The sequence below is a fragment of the Cataglyphis hispanica genome, chromosome 7 (assembly GCF_021464435.1).
Source record: "Cataglyphis hispanica isolate Lineage 1 chromosome 7, ULB_Chis1_1.0, whole genome shotgun sequence".
Taxonomy (NCBI): Eukaryota; Metazoa; Arthropoda; class Insecta; order Hymenoptera; family Formicidae; genus Cataglyphis; species Cataglyphis hispanica.
In genome coordinates this window covers 2,596,117-2,610,014 of record NC_065960.1, presented here as the reverse complement: position 1 = coordinate 2,610,014, position 13,898 = coordinate 2,596,117, and the positions used below count along the sequence as shown (strand labels likewise).

At 28.4% G+C, this 13,898-nt stretch overlaps 3 protein-coding genes across 3 annotated transcripts in view; 2 read left to right on the top strand and 1 right to left on the bottom strand.

Annotated features, from left to right (window-relative positions):
* Window positions 1–3,418, bottom strand: part of LOC126851210 (flotillin-2) — a 41,846-nt gene extending 38,428 nt beyond the window's left edge. The window contains exon 1 of the mRNA XM_050594919.1: window positions 3,155–3,418. Within this exon, the coding sequence (XP_050450876.1) occupies window positions 3,155–3,203 (49 nt within the window). The 5' untranslated portion in view covers window positions 3,204–3,418. The remainder of the gene's footprint in view (window positions 1–3,154) is intronic.
* Window positions 3,419–3,601: 183 nt separating this feature from the next.
* LOC126851206 (coiled-coil domain-containing protein 93) lies at window positions 3,602–7,549 on the top strand. Its single transcript, XM_050594910.1, has 12 exons — window positions 3,602–3,856; window positions 4,432–4,545; window positions 4,613–4,707; window positions 4,832–5,102; window positions 5,182–5,367; window positions 5,452–5,502; window positions 5,894–5,998; window positions 6,092–6,309; window positions 6,417–6,733; window positions 6,837–6,957; window positions 7,029–7,113; window positions 7,186–7,549. The coding sequence occupies exons 1-12, from the start codon at window positions 3,779–3,781 to the stop codon at window positions 7,345–7,347; spliced, it is 1,803 nt and encodes a 600-aa protein (XP_050450867.1). The 5' UTR covers window positions 3,602–3,778; the 3' UTR covers window positions 7,348–7,549.
* Window positions 7,550–7,884: 335 nt separating this feature from the next.
* On the top strand, window positions 7,885–12,982 carry LOC126851201 (protein HIRA homolog). The gene is made up of 11 exons (XM_050594898.1): window positions 7,885–8,088; window positions 8,179–8,241; window positions 8,458–8,568; window positions 8,654–9,249; window positions 9,383–9,664; window positions 9,750–10,009; window positions 10,115–10,670; window positions 11,020–11,209; window positions 11,284–11,568; window positions 11,649–11,743; window positions 11,902–12,982. Exons 1-11 carry the CDS (start codon window positions 8,052–8,054, stop codon window positions 12,028–12,030), a joined length of 2,604 nt encoding a protein of 867 aa, XP_050450855.1. The 5' UTR covers window positions 7,885–8,051; the 3' UTR covers window positions 12,031–12,982.
* Window positions 12,983–13,898: the final 916 nt, after the last annotated feature.

The following is a 13,898-nucleotide window of genomic DNA, read 5'->3' as shown; positions in this document are numbered from 1 at the left end:
TATATTTTTTATTTCGAAATCGTTGAATTGCTTGCAGATTGAAATCTTTTCTCTCGGTATTGTGCATTTATCTGAATTACTCATCTTAATAATTAGAATGGCTTCTATCTCTATTATTGTGTTTATAATGTTAATTGTTAAAAATATATATATGTATAGAATGTTTCGAAACAACCGACAATATTTAAAAATTATAAACAATGACAAAATATTTTTGAAACTGCAATCTATATCCGGAAATGATTTGTTTTCTCGTTACATAATAATAAAGTTGCTCAAGCGTTAAAAAATTTTGAGTTAGACTTTAAAACCTACACTTATAATAATCGTTATTTAATTATCGTCTCAAAAATATGGATTTTCAATTATAAAAATAATATTATATCATAGTTCTATATGTTGCTGAATATGAATCCGCCATTAAAATTGATCAACTCAAAATAATGATCAATATAGGGCGTGCATATATGTACAGGTACATTCAAAATTTTGAAAAAAGTTTATTATTGATTTGTCAGGTTTTTTATTGATTTTTTGATTTTTTTGAATTTTTCAGTAATGTGATAGAGCGATTTAAAGAATAAATTTCTGACAACCGTCAAAAAATTGTAAGAAATAATTATTCTCTTCCTGTATTTTTTTTTTAATTGTGTAATCAGCCATCTGAAGAGAAACATATACATGTTGTTAAGCTGAAGTAATTATAGTTTATTATTTTTACTTTCAATATCGAAAAAAACTCGCTTCTATGGTAAAATAGATCAGTAACTTTTCTAAAGTGATTTATTTTCTACAAATTAACTCTCTCTATAAATTAATATAAATTTTTTATAGAAATTCTTTTATAGAAATATTTAATATTTTCGTATTTTTATTAACATCCAAAGCATAAATTCAATTAGCTGGTTTTTTTAGTAAGTCACCTTCAAGTAGTAACGGCAATTATCGTGCAAATTGCTACTGACATTACTATAATAATGTTCATTAGGCTTGCCATTAAGTCGATCGACAAATAGGTATTTATGACATTAAATGCTCAAGGATATGATACGATCAAACGCATCGATCGTCACTGACGCATTCTCCTCGTCACTGCCCTCGCAACTGGTAATTGCGATGGAAATTTTCCACATTTCATTCCATGTGCATCGCACAGCAAAGTAAACTCATAATTAATAGAATTAATAAAACAATATTGTAATACAAAAAAAACGCAATGAATATTTTTTACTACGAATAATTAACTCCATAACAAGTAATATGTCATTATCAGCGATTTAAGTCGTAATTAAAAATTATTTTTTTTTCATACCTAATAATATAAGACATTAATTATTTAATATATTCTTATTTATATATGTATTATTATTTATACGTTTTATATTAATTAAGTAATATATAAATATATCAAACGGGCGCAAGAGATATTTTATGTGTACTCCCTCCCACCATACACACACACACCACACACACACACACATGCATACATGATGACGCAGGCGCGCGAGCACACATTACTACACGCGATATATATTTTTAAGAGAATAGGTTTGATTCTCTTGTGTGTGTAAAATATTTTATAAATTTTACATATCTATATAAAGGTAAAGGTCATATATTTAAAATTAGTTTTAAAACTTTTAAAGAATTTCAGATATATATATATATATATATATATATATATATATATATATATATATATATGGAAGCTATTTATATATTGTATGGAGATAAATTGTGTAAAATATAGTAAATATTCATATAAGGTCAGATCTTTTTTGTAAGTTACTTGAGAATATATCCTTGACAACACATATAAAGGTTATTGTAAATAGTAAATATTCATATTGTATGTAAACATTCATAGTCATTCAAATGGTCATAAATGGTAAATATTCACAGGTCAATTAAATATTATTTTATTACTCATTTTATTATTATATATTCATATATGCTGCTATTGTTATTATATATTATGTTAAATATTCATATATATTGCCATCGAAAATCTTATACATTATCCTTTTTAGAATTTTGGTAACATTCTTCCCAATTTTATAAATATTAATTGAGACATTGCAATATAAAATTATTTAATAAAAAGATATATAGCTTCACAAGTAAAATGTGTCATTGTCAAATATATATAAATTTATATACTATACATTTACATAAGCTATATTTACTATATATTTACATAGCTTCCTAATTCTCCTTTGTAATTTAATCTATTTAATTTTAAAACTCTTGGCAATTTACTTCTCATGTTAATTTAGTTAAAGATAAATATAAAAAATTTAAGTTAAATAATTAAACAAGTAAACAAGTAAACAATTATTAATAAATTATTTTTATTTAGTTTCACCATTTGTAATTATTCGCATTATCATCTTAATAGCTACAATTGATGTTATTAATCAGACTAATGGAAATGTATAAGTGTAGTGTCTCTGTGTTAAATAAAAATAAGATATTCTTGACAAATAATATCTTACAAACTTATTTAATTCAACATTTCTTCATATATAAGCATATTATTTTGTTTTATATTGTCGTACTATTAAGTTTCTATATATAAATGAATCAACAACAATAATAATATAAACATTTACAAATAGTTACAAATGATGACATCAAATAAAAATAATTTATTAATAATTGGTTTTAACACCTGTTTATAAAAACATGCTAGAAAATTATCAGAAAACACTATTCTGTGAATAATGTTTACCAATTTTTGTTTCACGTAAGGAATTTTTTATTTCACAAATATATGGTTTTTTTAGTACATACTAAGACTTTTTCCTTCTTTCGCCCCTTTTCTCTACTCATTTATTTGTTTTAATTTACAAAGAAAACTCAAAATCTACAGCAAAATAGGCATTGTAGAAAGTTACTATACTATTTCATATTATTTATATAAATTGGTGAAGTTAAATGATTGAGTTTGAGGCAAATGTTCACGATATAAGATTTCAAACGTTTTATAAACATTTTTATATGGAATTAAACTGTTTACCGAGTATCAATTAGAGACTATTAATGGTTACTATAGGGCAATCCAATAATATTGCAAAGCAACTCCAAAATCGCATGTCGCAGTATTTGAGATTGCACGTTCTGATGTCCATTAAGAAATTAAAAAAACACTTACCCGATACCACAAGAGCTTCATTCGGACCGCAAGTATGAACGTTTCCCATCGCCAAAAATAACCTCTTTCTCTACTTAGGGTAAAGTAACGTAGAAACGATGACGACAACAAACAATGGCGCGGAAAATAACGATGGCACTAAGTATGGATATCAATAACACTGAGCGTAAACGACGCGGAGCACAGTGACGTAATTTAATACGAAATTATTTTAAAACGCCCGGCTAATCACTAATAATATACAACAAACCGTGTCAAATGTCAATCGCAGGATTAAGGTCGGTGAAGGCCACTGTTGGAAATTGTTTACGCCTGCCGAAAGTCCCCAAGAAACGTAAAAAGAAATCACTAAATTCCAAACGTATTGGAAAATCATAGAGAGTTCGTACCTAGAGATGTGCTCTTTGCATACTTTTCCTGTCTATTCTTTATTGTAAAAAAAGTGTAGGAAGTGCATCTTCTAGTCTATACTAGACAAATCCTATACTGGAATAACCAGTGCTAGAGTAGTTATAAATAATGAACATATCTAACCCCTCGTGTTCCGATACTGTCAGTACTGAAAATCTACAGATCATGTAACGTGAACTATAGATGTTTAAGGAATCAGCTGTGTAGTAACGTATGGCAGCAACTGTCAAAAATCGTAGTATGTTGAATGATGTACCGAAAAGATTATCAAGAACTTCTGAAAGTACGGAGGTATGCATTGCAAAATATATACATATCTGTTAAATTAATTAAGTACTAGGAAAATTTATGTGCACTCTAAAAATTTGATATATTAAAATTAAATATTAAATACATCCACAATTACATATTGTTGTATATTATTGAATAGATGTATTTTTCTCTATCGCTTGATATTTATTGTATAGCTTTATCAAATACATTTATTTGACACCTTTTTGAGTGAAGGCTAGAGATATACATACATGTATGATATGTGTACATTTTTATTTACTGATATTATAAATGTGCATGGATGAATAGGTGTGCGTGCACATCATTAAGAAATTGTAAATATTATAGGAAATAATATAAGAAAATATTTAATAATATATAATTTGTTTCTTTTATAAACTTTCTTTTCATTTGTCAAATAATAAAAAAAAATAACATTAATTTTGTACATATTAAGAAAATATTCTAGGTATTATTTGATAAGATTATCATTTATGAAATTAAATAGAGTTTGATTGATTTGATTCTAATGTAGAATTATATTTATTTGAATGTTTAATAATACATCTCTCTCTCTCCCCCTCTCTCTTCAGGCTGATGTACGCGAAGATGAGGAACAAACTACTAAATTTCAAGAGATTATTGACTTACTTGTTGCAGCAGGTTACTTTAGAGCACGGATAAAAGGTTTATCAAATTTTGATAAGGTTTGTGAATTATTTTTAATTTTATTTTTATTTTATATACAGTTTTATAAATGATATGTTGGAATAGGTTATTGGTGGAATGACTTGGTGTATCAAATCATGCAACTTTGACGTAGATGTGGATTTACTTTTTCAAGAGAATCTTACCATTGGTCAAAAAATGTATGTTTTATATATATTGAAAATTTTAATTTTTATGAATGCATAAGAGATGTTATTTAATTGCATTTTTTTAATATAAAAATTTTCTTTAAACAACTTTTATATATTTTGTAAAATATTGCAGTTCTTTAACAGAGAAAATTGTAGCCATGCTCCCCAAAATGAACTGTCCATATCGAATAGAACCACATCAAATACAAGGTTTAGATTGTATTCATATATTCCCAGTTATTCAATGGTTAGTGAAACGTTCTATGGAAATGCGGCAAGAAATGGCAGGTTTTGTGAGAAGTTTTGCATTGAATCAATTCAATAAGAAACATTCGTTTAGTGAAAATATCGAAAATGGAGCAATAACTAACAAAACTGTCATTAAAAATATACATTTGGTGAAGGTGTGATTTATTTTTAGAGAAACACACTTAAGATTTTTAGTTTTTTAACTAATATATGCAATTTTACATTTGATGATAGAAAGCTTATGAGCCACGACGTTTATTCAGGCAAAAAGAAGGTTTTATCAAAGATGAATCAAGCAGATTTATTGGAACAGTACTGGAATATGAAGCACCTTTTGATGCTATTAAAACTACATCAGTATTGACAAAATCTAAAAGCAACAATTCAAAACATGAATTGAATAATGAAAAAAATGAAAAAGTATGAATCATTTTTATCATTTCTATATTTATCCATTTATTAGTATTATTAGAAAAATTTATATAATAGTTAATGTTTTTATAGAACACTACTGAACAGATTACTGCTGCTTTAGCCATCATAGAAGAAAATTCGGTATGTAAAATTAAAAAAAATATATAATAGAAGTTTTAAACTTATCTTAAATATCACACTTTTTTAAATAAATTTTAATACAAAGGAATTTTTAGATTAAAAACTCTTTATTAACAATAAATGCACAATATATTTGTATTCTTATATTTCTTATTCGTAGCATAAGCTTGAAAAAAATTAATGATTCTTTATTTGAAATTTACACGAAAAATATTGTTATTCAAAATTAAATTATACTTAAAAATATATTTTAAAAAAAGTCTCAATAAATATATAATATTTTAACATATAATTAAATATAAGATATATAAAATATTTTTGAGTTTATATAAAAAAAAGTTTTGTATAAAAATTCTATTTTTTTAAATTTTAATTGAATCTTTTAATCCAGATGCGTTTAAGTGTAAATACAGTTGGAAACATAGTTGACATACAAGTACAAGAAATTGCCAAAGCAACAGAAAAATATGCAGCTATGTCTATTTCTAAAACAGAGGTAAATTTTTATATAGAATACATGTGATTTTTGTAATATAATTGAAGTATAAGATAAAATATAAAATTATTATTTTATTTACACTTTTATTAGGATAGTGGTATAACTGATATGTCACATGCTTTGATTGCATTATATAAACAAAAAGCAACATTGCAATCTAGAATCTGCAAGTTAACAAAAGAGAGAGATGGCTTGTTGAATAAACTCACAGAAATAATAGAAAAAATAAAAGAACATCGTGCAAAAAGAGAAGCTATTGAGAATTCGTTCAAAAAAATCCAAGAAATTGGAATTAATGATAATGATAGGTATTAAGAAATAATAAAATTATTTAATCTTTAATTAAATTATATATTAGTCTATTATATATTAATAATTGTTTTATATATATTATACAAAATAATTTCTTTTTTAGTGTTTTTAAACGATTAGAAGAGCTTCTCTCTGTACATGATGGATTGAAAGAACAAGAACACAATTTCCGAGAGCAATGCAAGTCAGACTTAAATCTTTTTCGCGATTTGTTACAAGAAGTTGAAGATGATGCTCCAGCAGAAGAAGAAGATTGCGTCAAAGAATATAAAGAACAAAAAGAGGCTGTAATACGAATGCGATTACAGCTGGCTAAAAAGAATAGAATTATTGCGTCCTTAATGAGGCAAATGGATGATGTTCCAGGACGTTCTGAACTAACGCAATATCAGCGACGCTTTATGGAACTTTATAATCAAGGTTAAATAGATTTACTTTAATTGATGAACACATATAATAAGTATTTAATACACTGATATAAAATTAAGTTGATAAAATTAATTTTGAAAAATTCTGATTGCAGTTTCAGCCAAACATAAAGAAACTAAACAATATTATACATTATATAATACTCTTGATGACACGAAACTGTATATAAGTAAGGAATTATCATTGCTAAATTCTATTCAGGATAACTATAATGAGTATGTATCACACAAATGTTAATGGCATTAAAAATATTCTTAATATTAATAAAGTATATAATTTACAATAGAGCTATGGCATCATCAAGTGGCAAGGAACAGTTCCTGAAACAATTTGAAACAATTGTTGCTGGGGTAAAACGCAACAAAGGAATGGTAATATATAAAATGATGAATCAATGATTAGGTAATGTTACAGAATAAAAAAAAATCTAATTTTTTATTTAGGTCGAAAAACGATGTACTGATGAAAAAAATCGACGAGATGCGCTTAGTCGACAACTGGTTATTCTTATAGAGCAACAACGGAAATACGTTGCGGCAGTCAGACAGCTCACTATTGAATGTCGCAAGAATGAGGCTCTACTAGCTCAACTTCGTGGTCCATAAAGGAATCAAATTGACAACTTTTTGCAAACTTGCAATATAAAATTATATTTAATTAAAAAAAACTAATTATTATATATATATATATATATATAAATATAAATATAAATAAAATAGAAACATTATATAATATATAATGATAGCCATCATTATAATGCCAAAAATATTTTTAAGACATATGTAGACATGTGTGCGTGTATATATATCTGTCTATATCTCCTTAAGTTTTTAAATAAACTTCAATTTTATGATAATTTATAATAATTTAAATAAATATGTATATATACATATATATATAGTGCAAAAAGTTTAGCCATAAAAAACAAATCTCATGATTGGCATAGCTTATAAATTTTGGACAGATGTAAAAATATACACCAATCACGAACAGATTCACTGAACGTTCAACGAGCGGTTGTTGTAACAGAAAGCACCCTATGTCACTGAAAAGCGGCAGTGCAAGTATGAAAAGATTGAAAAAGTACCTTTATGCTTATAGAATATGGAATTTCGTGTGTGGTAAGCCTTGAAGTATACGTCTGAAAGGTTATACCTTATAAGTTTTTAAATTGTGCCAGAGGTTAGAGGCATGTTCTCTTTGTATGAGAATTATTGTAGATTTATATAGACTTAAAATGTAACAAAATTTAAGGATTCTTTATCGAGTTGTGAACAATTACGTAGTCTCAAACGATAAAAAAAAGAAAATGAAGCTAGTCAAACCGAATTGGGTTACTCATGATGGTTTGTAAAGTATATTGCATTCGCACGATATATTTTGAATGATTACAATTCTCTCTTTTACTGACCTTATATTCATCTTTTTTTCATCAGGATATCCAATATTTTCCATTGATATACATCCTGATGGGAGAAGATTTGCAACTGGTGGTCAAGGTATCTTGTTTTCTTCTTTTTAGCTATCCTATTTTTTAATAGATATATATTTGTTAAAATAATAATAATAATAATAATAATAATAATAATAATAATAATAATAATAATAATAATATATATATATATATATATATATATATATATATATATATATATATAGAGTAATACTTAAAATTTTGTTCTTATTCTTTATATATTATTACATTTAAATATTAGGTGGTGATTCTGGAAGAGTTGTTATATGGAACATGGTACCAGTAATTGATGAGACTGCTGAATTGGATTCTAATGTTCCAAAAATGCTTTGCCAATTAGATAATCATTTAGGTAAAGATTTATTTTATCTTTTATTATAAATTGACATATATGTATATAAAAATTATATATATATGTTTTATTTGTTTACATATAGCCTGTGTAAATTGTGTGAGGTGGAGCAACAGTGGATTATTGGCATCAGGTGGTGTAGATAAACTTATTATGATTTGGAGATTATCAGGATCAGGTGGAAGTTCAATTTTTGGTGGAAAAGCCAGTGTGGAAGCTTGGAGATGCATTGCAACTTTACGTTCGCATGAAGCTGATGTGTTAGATCTTGCATGGGCACCACACAGTCCATGGCTAGCTTCAGCTTCGGTGGATAACAGTGTAATAGTATGGGATGCTTCAAAATTTCCTGCAGTTGTTGCTGTATTAAAAGGTCACACAGGTTTTGTAAAAGGGATTACTTGGGATCCTGTGGGAAAATATTTAGCGTCTCAATCTGACGACAAAACATTGAGGGTGTGGCATACTACGGATTGGACAGAAGCAGCATTGATATCTGAACCTTTTGATGAATGTGGTGGAACGACTCACGTCCTAAGACTTTCTTGGAGTCCAGATGGTCAGTATTTAGTATCTGCCCATGCAATGAATGGAGGAGGACCTACAGCACAAATAATAGAAAGAGATGGTTGGACACAAGATAAAGATTTTGTTGGACATAGGAAAGCAGTAACTTGTGTTGTATGTACTAAAAATATTATTTTTGTTTCTTAAATTGAGAGAATATATTTCTATCAAAAATAATATTGAAACATTTATGTAAGCATATGGCATACATATTTATGGGATAATTCCTCTTTTTTTTTCTTTGTAGAGATTTAATGGTAATATTCTGCAGAAGAAACAGCCAGGTTCCTCCAAACCACAGCAATATTGCTGTGTTGCAATAGGATCACGAGATCGTTCTTTATCTGTATGGTTAACATCATTGAAAAGACCTTTGGTTGTAATACATGAGTTGTTTACACATTCTGTGTTAGATGCTAGTTGGTCACCGTGTGGTCTTCGCCTTACTGCATGTTCTTGGGATGGAACTGCTGTGTTTATTGAATTTACTCAACAGGAATTAGGACAACCTCTTGATCCTGCTGAACAAGTAATTATACATGCTATATATGAAACTTTTCTTATTTTTACACATTTTACTTAAGAATTAGTTATTTATTTCTTTTTATTTGTAGAGTAGCCTTCATGAACGATTGTATGGTAAACCATTAGTTCAGGGAAGTTGTATGGTGATGGAAGCACCAGAACTTCTTAATTTGAAACCACCGGTATCAAATCAATCTCTTCAAATGCCATCTGCTCCAAGCATTCCACCGACCACTAATAGTTCAACTACTTTGGTTAAGGGACCTATTAATAAACAAATTGAAACGAGGACTTCGGATGGTAAAAGAAGAATTACACCTATGTTTATTCCACCACCAGCAGATACAACGTAAGTTAATTTGTCGCGAGAGATTTTAATTTAATCTTTATTAATTTTAAATTTAATCTTTAATTAATCTTTAATCTTGCATTGAATTTATTTATCAATTTTTAGAGACACAAATATCAGCAGCAGTTTAGGCACACAGACATTCACAAGCAAAGTACAAACAAAAAGTTTAATTGTGATAGAGAAACGCAACGATGTTGTCGCGCCCAATGTTACTTCGTCATCAGTAAAATCAGCCGCTGTTGATGTTCCGGCAGTTTCCCTTACATTGAAACGCAAGGAGCAAACAACGCCGAAAATACATCACTCTTCACCGAATAAAAAACCTAAATTTGTGTCTGAAAAGACTGGAGGTCAAATGTTACTTCCTCCGCTGAAGCCATCCAGCTCATTGTCTCAGCAGGCAGGTCATTATGCCGTGACGGTCACTAATAGTCAGGGCTTAGCTCATTTGCAAGTATTCAGAGGCACAGATTCTGAATCGACGTGGGATCTTTACTTAGGATATAGTGCTGTAGCGTTAGCGGCATCACCGGCTGTAATAGCCTTGGGTTTGGAAGATGGAAGTCTTCACACATTTCATCCTGTGAAAGGATCCCGACCTGCACCACCATTAGCACCGCCAGCACCATTGGCAAAACTTCATGCTGTTGGAAACGCGGTATTTTGTTCAATTTCCGATTGTTAATCGATTGTTTTTTCTATATAATCATAATTTTACAAATTATGAGAAACACACAGATACGTATGTATCTGTATACGCGCGTATGTATCTGTGTATTTGTATACGCGCGCGCGTGAATTCGCAGATTCTTATAATTTTTGCTAACTTGGGTTCGGTAATAATAATGCAATAATAAGTTTATTTTTGAATAAACAAAATTTAGTGGCATAAATGTATTTTGTATCTATAGCATGAGAAATTAAGTTATAATGATTTTAAATGATTTTAAATTTTAAACAAACTAATATTGTGTTTATTTATAGTTGTGAAATAATTTATATAATAGGTGATGGTGATATCAAGCTGTGGTGCAGTTCGTGTGTGGGAAATAGGGAATACATGTAGAATGATTGTTTCAACTTCAGCCGCTCATTTGGCTGCGCCTGGAACATCTTTACTGTCGTGCACTTTATACAATGGAATGCCTCATATAGCATTTACTAATGCACGAGCATATATATATCATAAAGACATGGGTATGACAAATTTATTTTTCCTTTTTTCTTTTTTCATTCAGGCATGATTGTAACAATCATTGAATATTGTATAGGAACATGGCTATTAATTGGAGATAGCCAAGATCCTGTATGGCGATGGTCGTCATTCAATGTACTGAGCACATCTGGAAATAGAGCTCCTAGGGGACCTTTATCATCACTGCAAGAAGGATTACTCAGAACTGCAGGCAATACTTTGCCAAATCCACGATTACCACATAGTGCACCAAGTGTGGTTTCTTATTTAGAACAACAATTACTCGCATCTAAAGCTCTTGGAAGTGCACAAGAATATGTTTATTGGCTCATGGCCTTAGTGTCATTTTTATTAACGCAAGGTGCATCATGCAATATGTGTCATGTTTTCATGCATTTACCTATTGAATAATTTTTACAGTTATTTACAAATATTTTTTAGATGGTTTGGAGAAACGTCTAAGATTAATTTTGGACGACCTTTTGGGCCCAAGTCACACATCAGCTTCTAAAAGCATGTGGGAACCTGTAATTTTGGTAATATTATATATCATTAATTTTAATATTGATCTAAATAATGATCTTAATAATAATCTTAATAATGATGTAATTAATGATCTTTAATTAATAATCAAATTAATTTATTTTTCTTTAATCATACTTTATAATTAATTTATTTTTTATGTCGAATGTAGGGAATAAAAAAGCATAAACTTTTGGGTGATGTATTAGCCATAATTGGTAGTCATCTTCGTTGGCAAAGGTTATACCTCGAATATTCGGAGCAATTAACGACACTGAAGAATCAAAACCAAATTAATTAATTGGAAATTCACTCATTGCAATGCAAATTTGTTATTTGAAAACCAATTCATTTTACTTTTAGGTAGTACACATTGTATATTTTTAAAGATATTATTAGGATGTATAAGACTGTACAGTTTTTATAACATTTGCAGTTTGACATACCACATTTGAGGTATAAATGTATTATAAGGAATAAATAATATTTAGTACAATAGTATTTATCACACTTGAAAAAACCCGATTTTGTAATGTAATTGTAAATCCCATTTTCGCAATGAATGAAATATTTCAGGAAAGTGAATATGGATAATGATGGTAGAAGTTAATAAATTCTTATATATTATATACACATGCACGCTCATGTTTGTGTATGTATACCAAATATTCCAAAAGCACTGAATATTTTTTTAATAACAATTTTTTTCGCCAATTTAGGGATAACTTTTCCTGCATGAAAATGTCGAGGCATCAATAAATTCCGATTATAAGCGATTGAAGAAAAAAAGGCCCTTTATTAACTATAAATTTTGTGTGGAGTTAAAAGATTAACACACGACGTCATTCTTTATTTAACTTTAAGTTTATTTTAATAGAGAGAGGGGAGGGGAATTTTAATTAAAAATTTATATAATTATAAAGATGTATGATTTATGGCAAGAATAGGAAGTTTGCAAAAAATGATGACTCCATATTTTCATTAAGAAAAAAAATTATTCCCATATTAGCCAGAAAATTTGTTATTAAAAGGACATTTGGAGATTTAGTACATCTCACACACATGTGAAGTGTTTAAGGTTTAAACATTTAAATGTCCTAATTTATAATGAAAATTAAAATTCCAAAATAAATAAACTAGCATAACTAGTGAACATTAAAAGCTATTTAATCTTCAAAGATGAATTAATTAAATGCGCTTATTCTGTGCGTTGTCAGTATTATTTTTATCGTTAATATATATATTTACAAATAGATCACACAGTCATCATAACTTCTCTCTTAACTTTATTTATGGAATATTAATTATTTATGGAATATTAATGTAACAGCAAAAGATTGCAATTGATGTTTCTTTTCAAGCCGTTCTCTCTTATATAGAAGAGATTGCATTCTGAATATTAGCACCATTAACTATCATAATATTACGTTGAATCGAGAAAGAAAGAGAGAGAGAGAGAGTAATTCCAACATTCCACTCTCCAAAATCGCGATTCAACGCAATGTTTCAATATAAACGCAACGTATAAAAAATAAAGTTAGGCAAGTTATTTCTTATGTCCTCTATCATGAATGTTACATACGCGTTAATCCAGCCATGTTAGAGACATATATCATTAAAGTTCTTTCTTATCATGTTTCGTTGTACACATATATTTTTCGCGTTTAGAAATAAAAATAAACTCTGTACAAGAATTGGCGAACGCGAAGCATAATATGTTATGTAGAATCATATTCTAATTTCAAATTAATCGTGGAACGTCGTTTGATTATGACATAAGTTCAGTATTCGAAAATCAGCTGTTATACTTTTATAACGAATATTTTCTCGAGGATTCATTGTGATACTGAAATACTCAACCGCGCGTATTTCGCATGGAGAGAGCATATAAGATTGCGAGACATCGGGAGGCTATACAATATATATTGTATATACAATATACAATAAATTAAGAATGCGTTCTTCGTGCAGTTTATACATATTCTCAATTACCGCTTGGTCCGTTACATAATTTACGTAGAAATACGTCATATGTAAAATTACTATATTTATAATATATATAAAGATTTTTCTATATGTATCATAATTTTGCGATTGCGCGATGGAAATATGCCAATGAGGCAAACTTAGAACAGTACGAATTTTATCTTTTATATATCCTCTGATTGC

Excerpts from the sequence above, each read along its gene's own strand:
- LOC126851201 (XM_050594898.1), top strand. The coding sequence starts at position 8,052 with ATGAAGCTAGTCAAACCGAATTGGGTTACTCATGATG. Across the intron at positions 8,569-8,653 it reads CCAATTAGATAATCATTTAG|CCTGTGTAAATTGTGTGAGG; the intron begins GTAAAGATTTAT and ends GTTTACATATAG. Across the intron at positions 11,744-11,901 it reads TGTGGGAACCTGTAATTTTG|GGAATAAAAAAGCATAAACT; the intron begins GTAATATTATAT and ends TGTCGAATGTAG.
- LOC126851206 (XM_050594910.1), top strand. The coding sequence starts at position 3,779 with ATGGCAGCAACTGTCAAAAATCGTAGTATGTTGAATGATGTACCGAAA. Across the intron at positions 6,734-6,836 it reads TATGGAACTTTATAATCAAG|TTTCAGCCAAACATAAAGAA; the intron begins GTTAAATAGATT and ends TTCTGATTGCAG. Across the intron at positions 6,958-7,028 it reads ATTCAGGATAACTATAATGA|AGCTATGGCATCATCAAGTG; the intron begins GTATGTATCACA and ends AATTTACAATAG.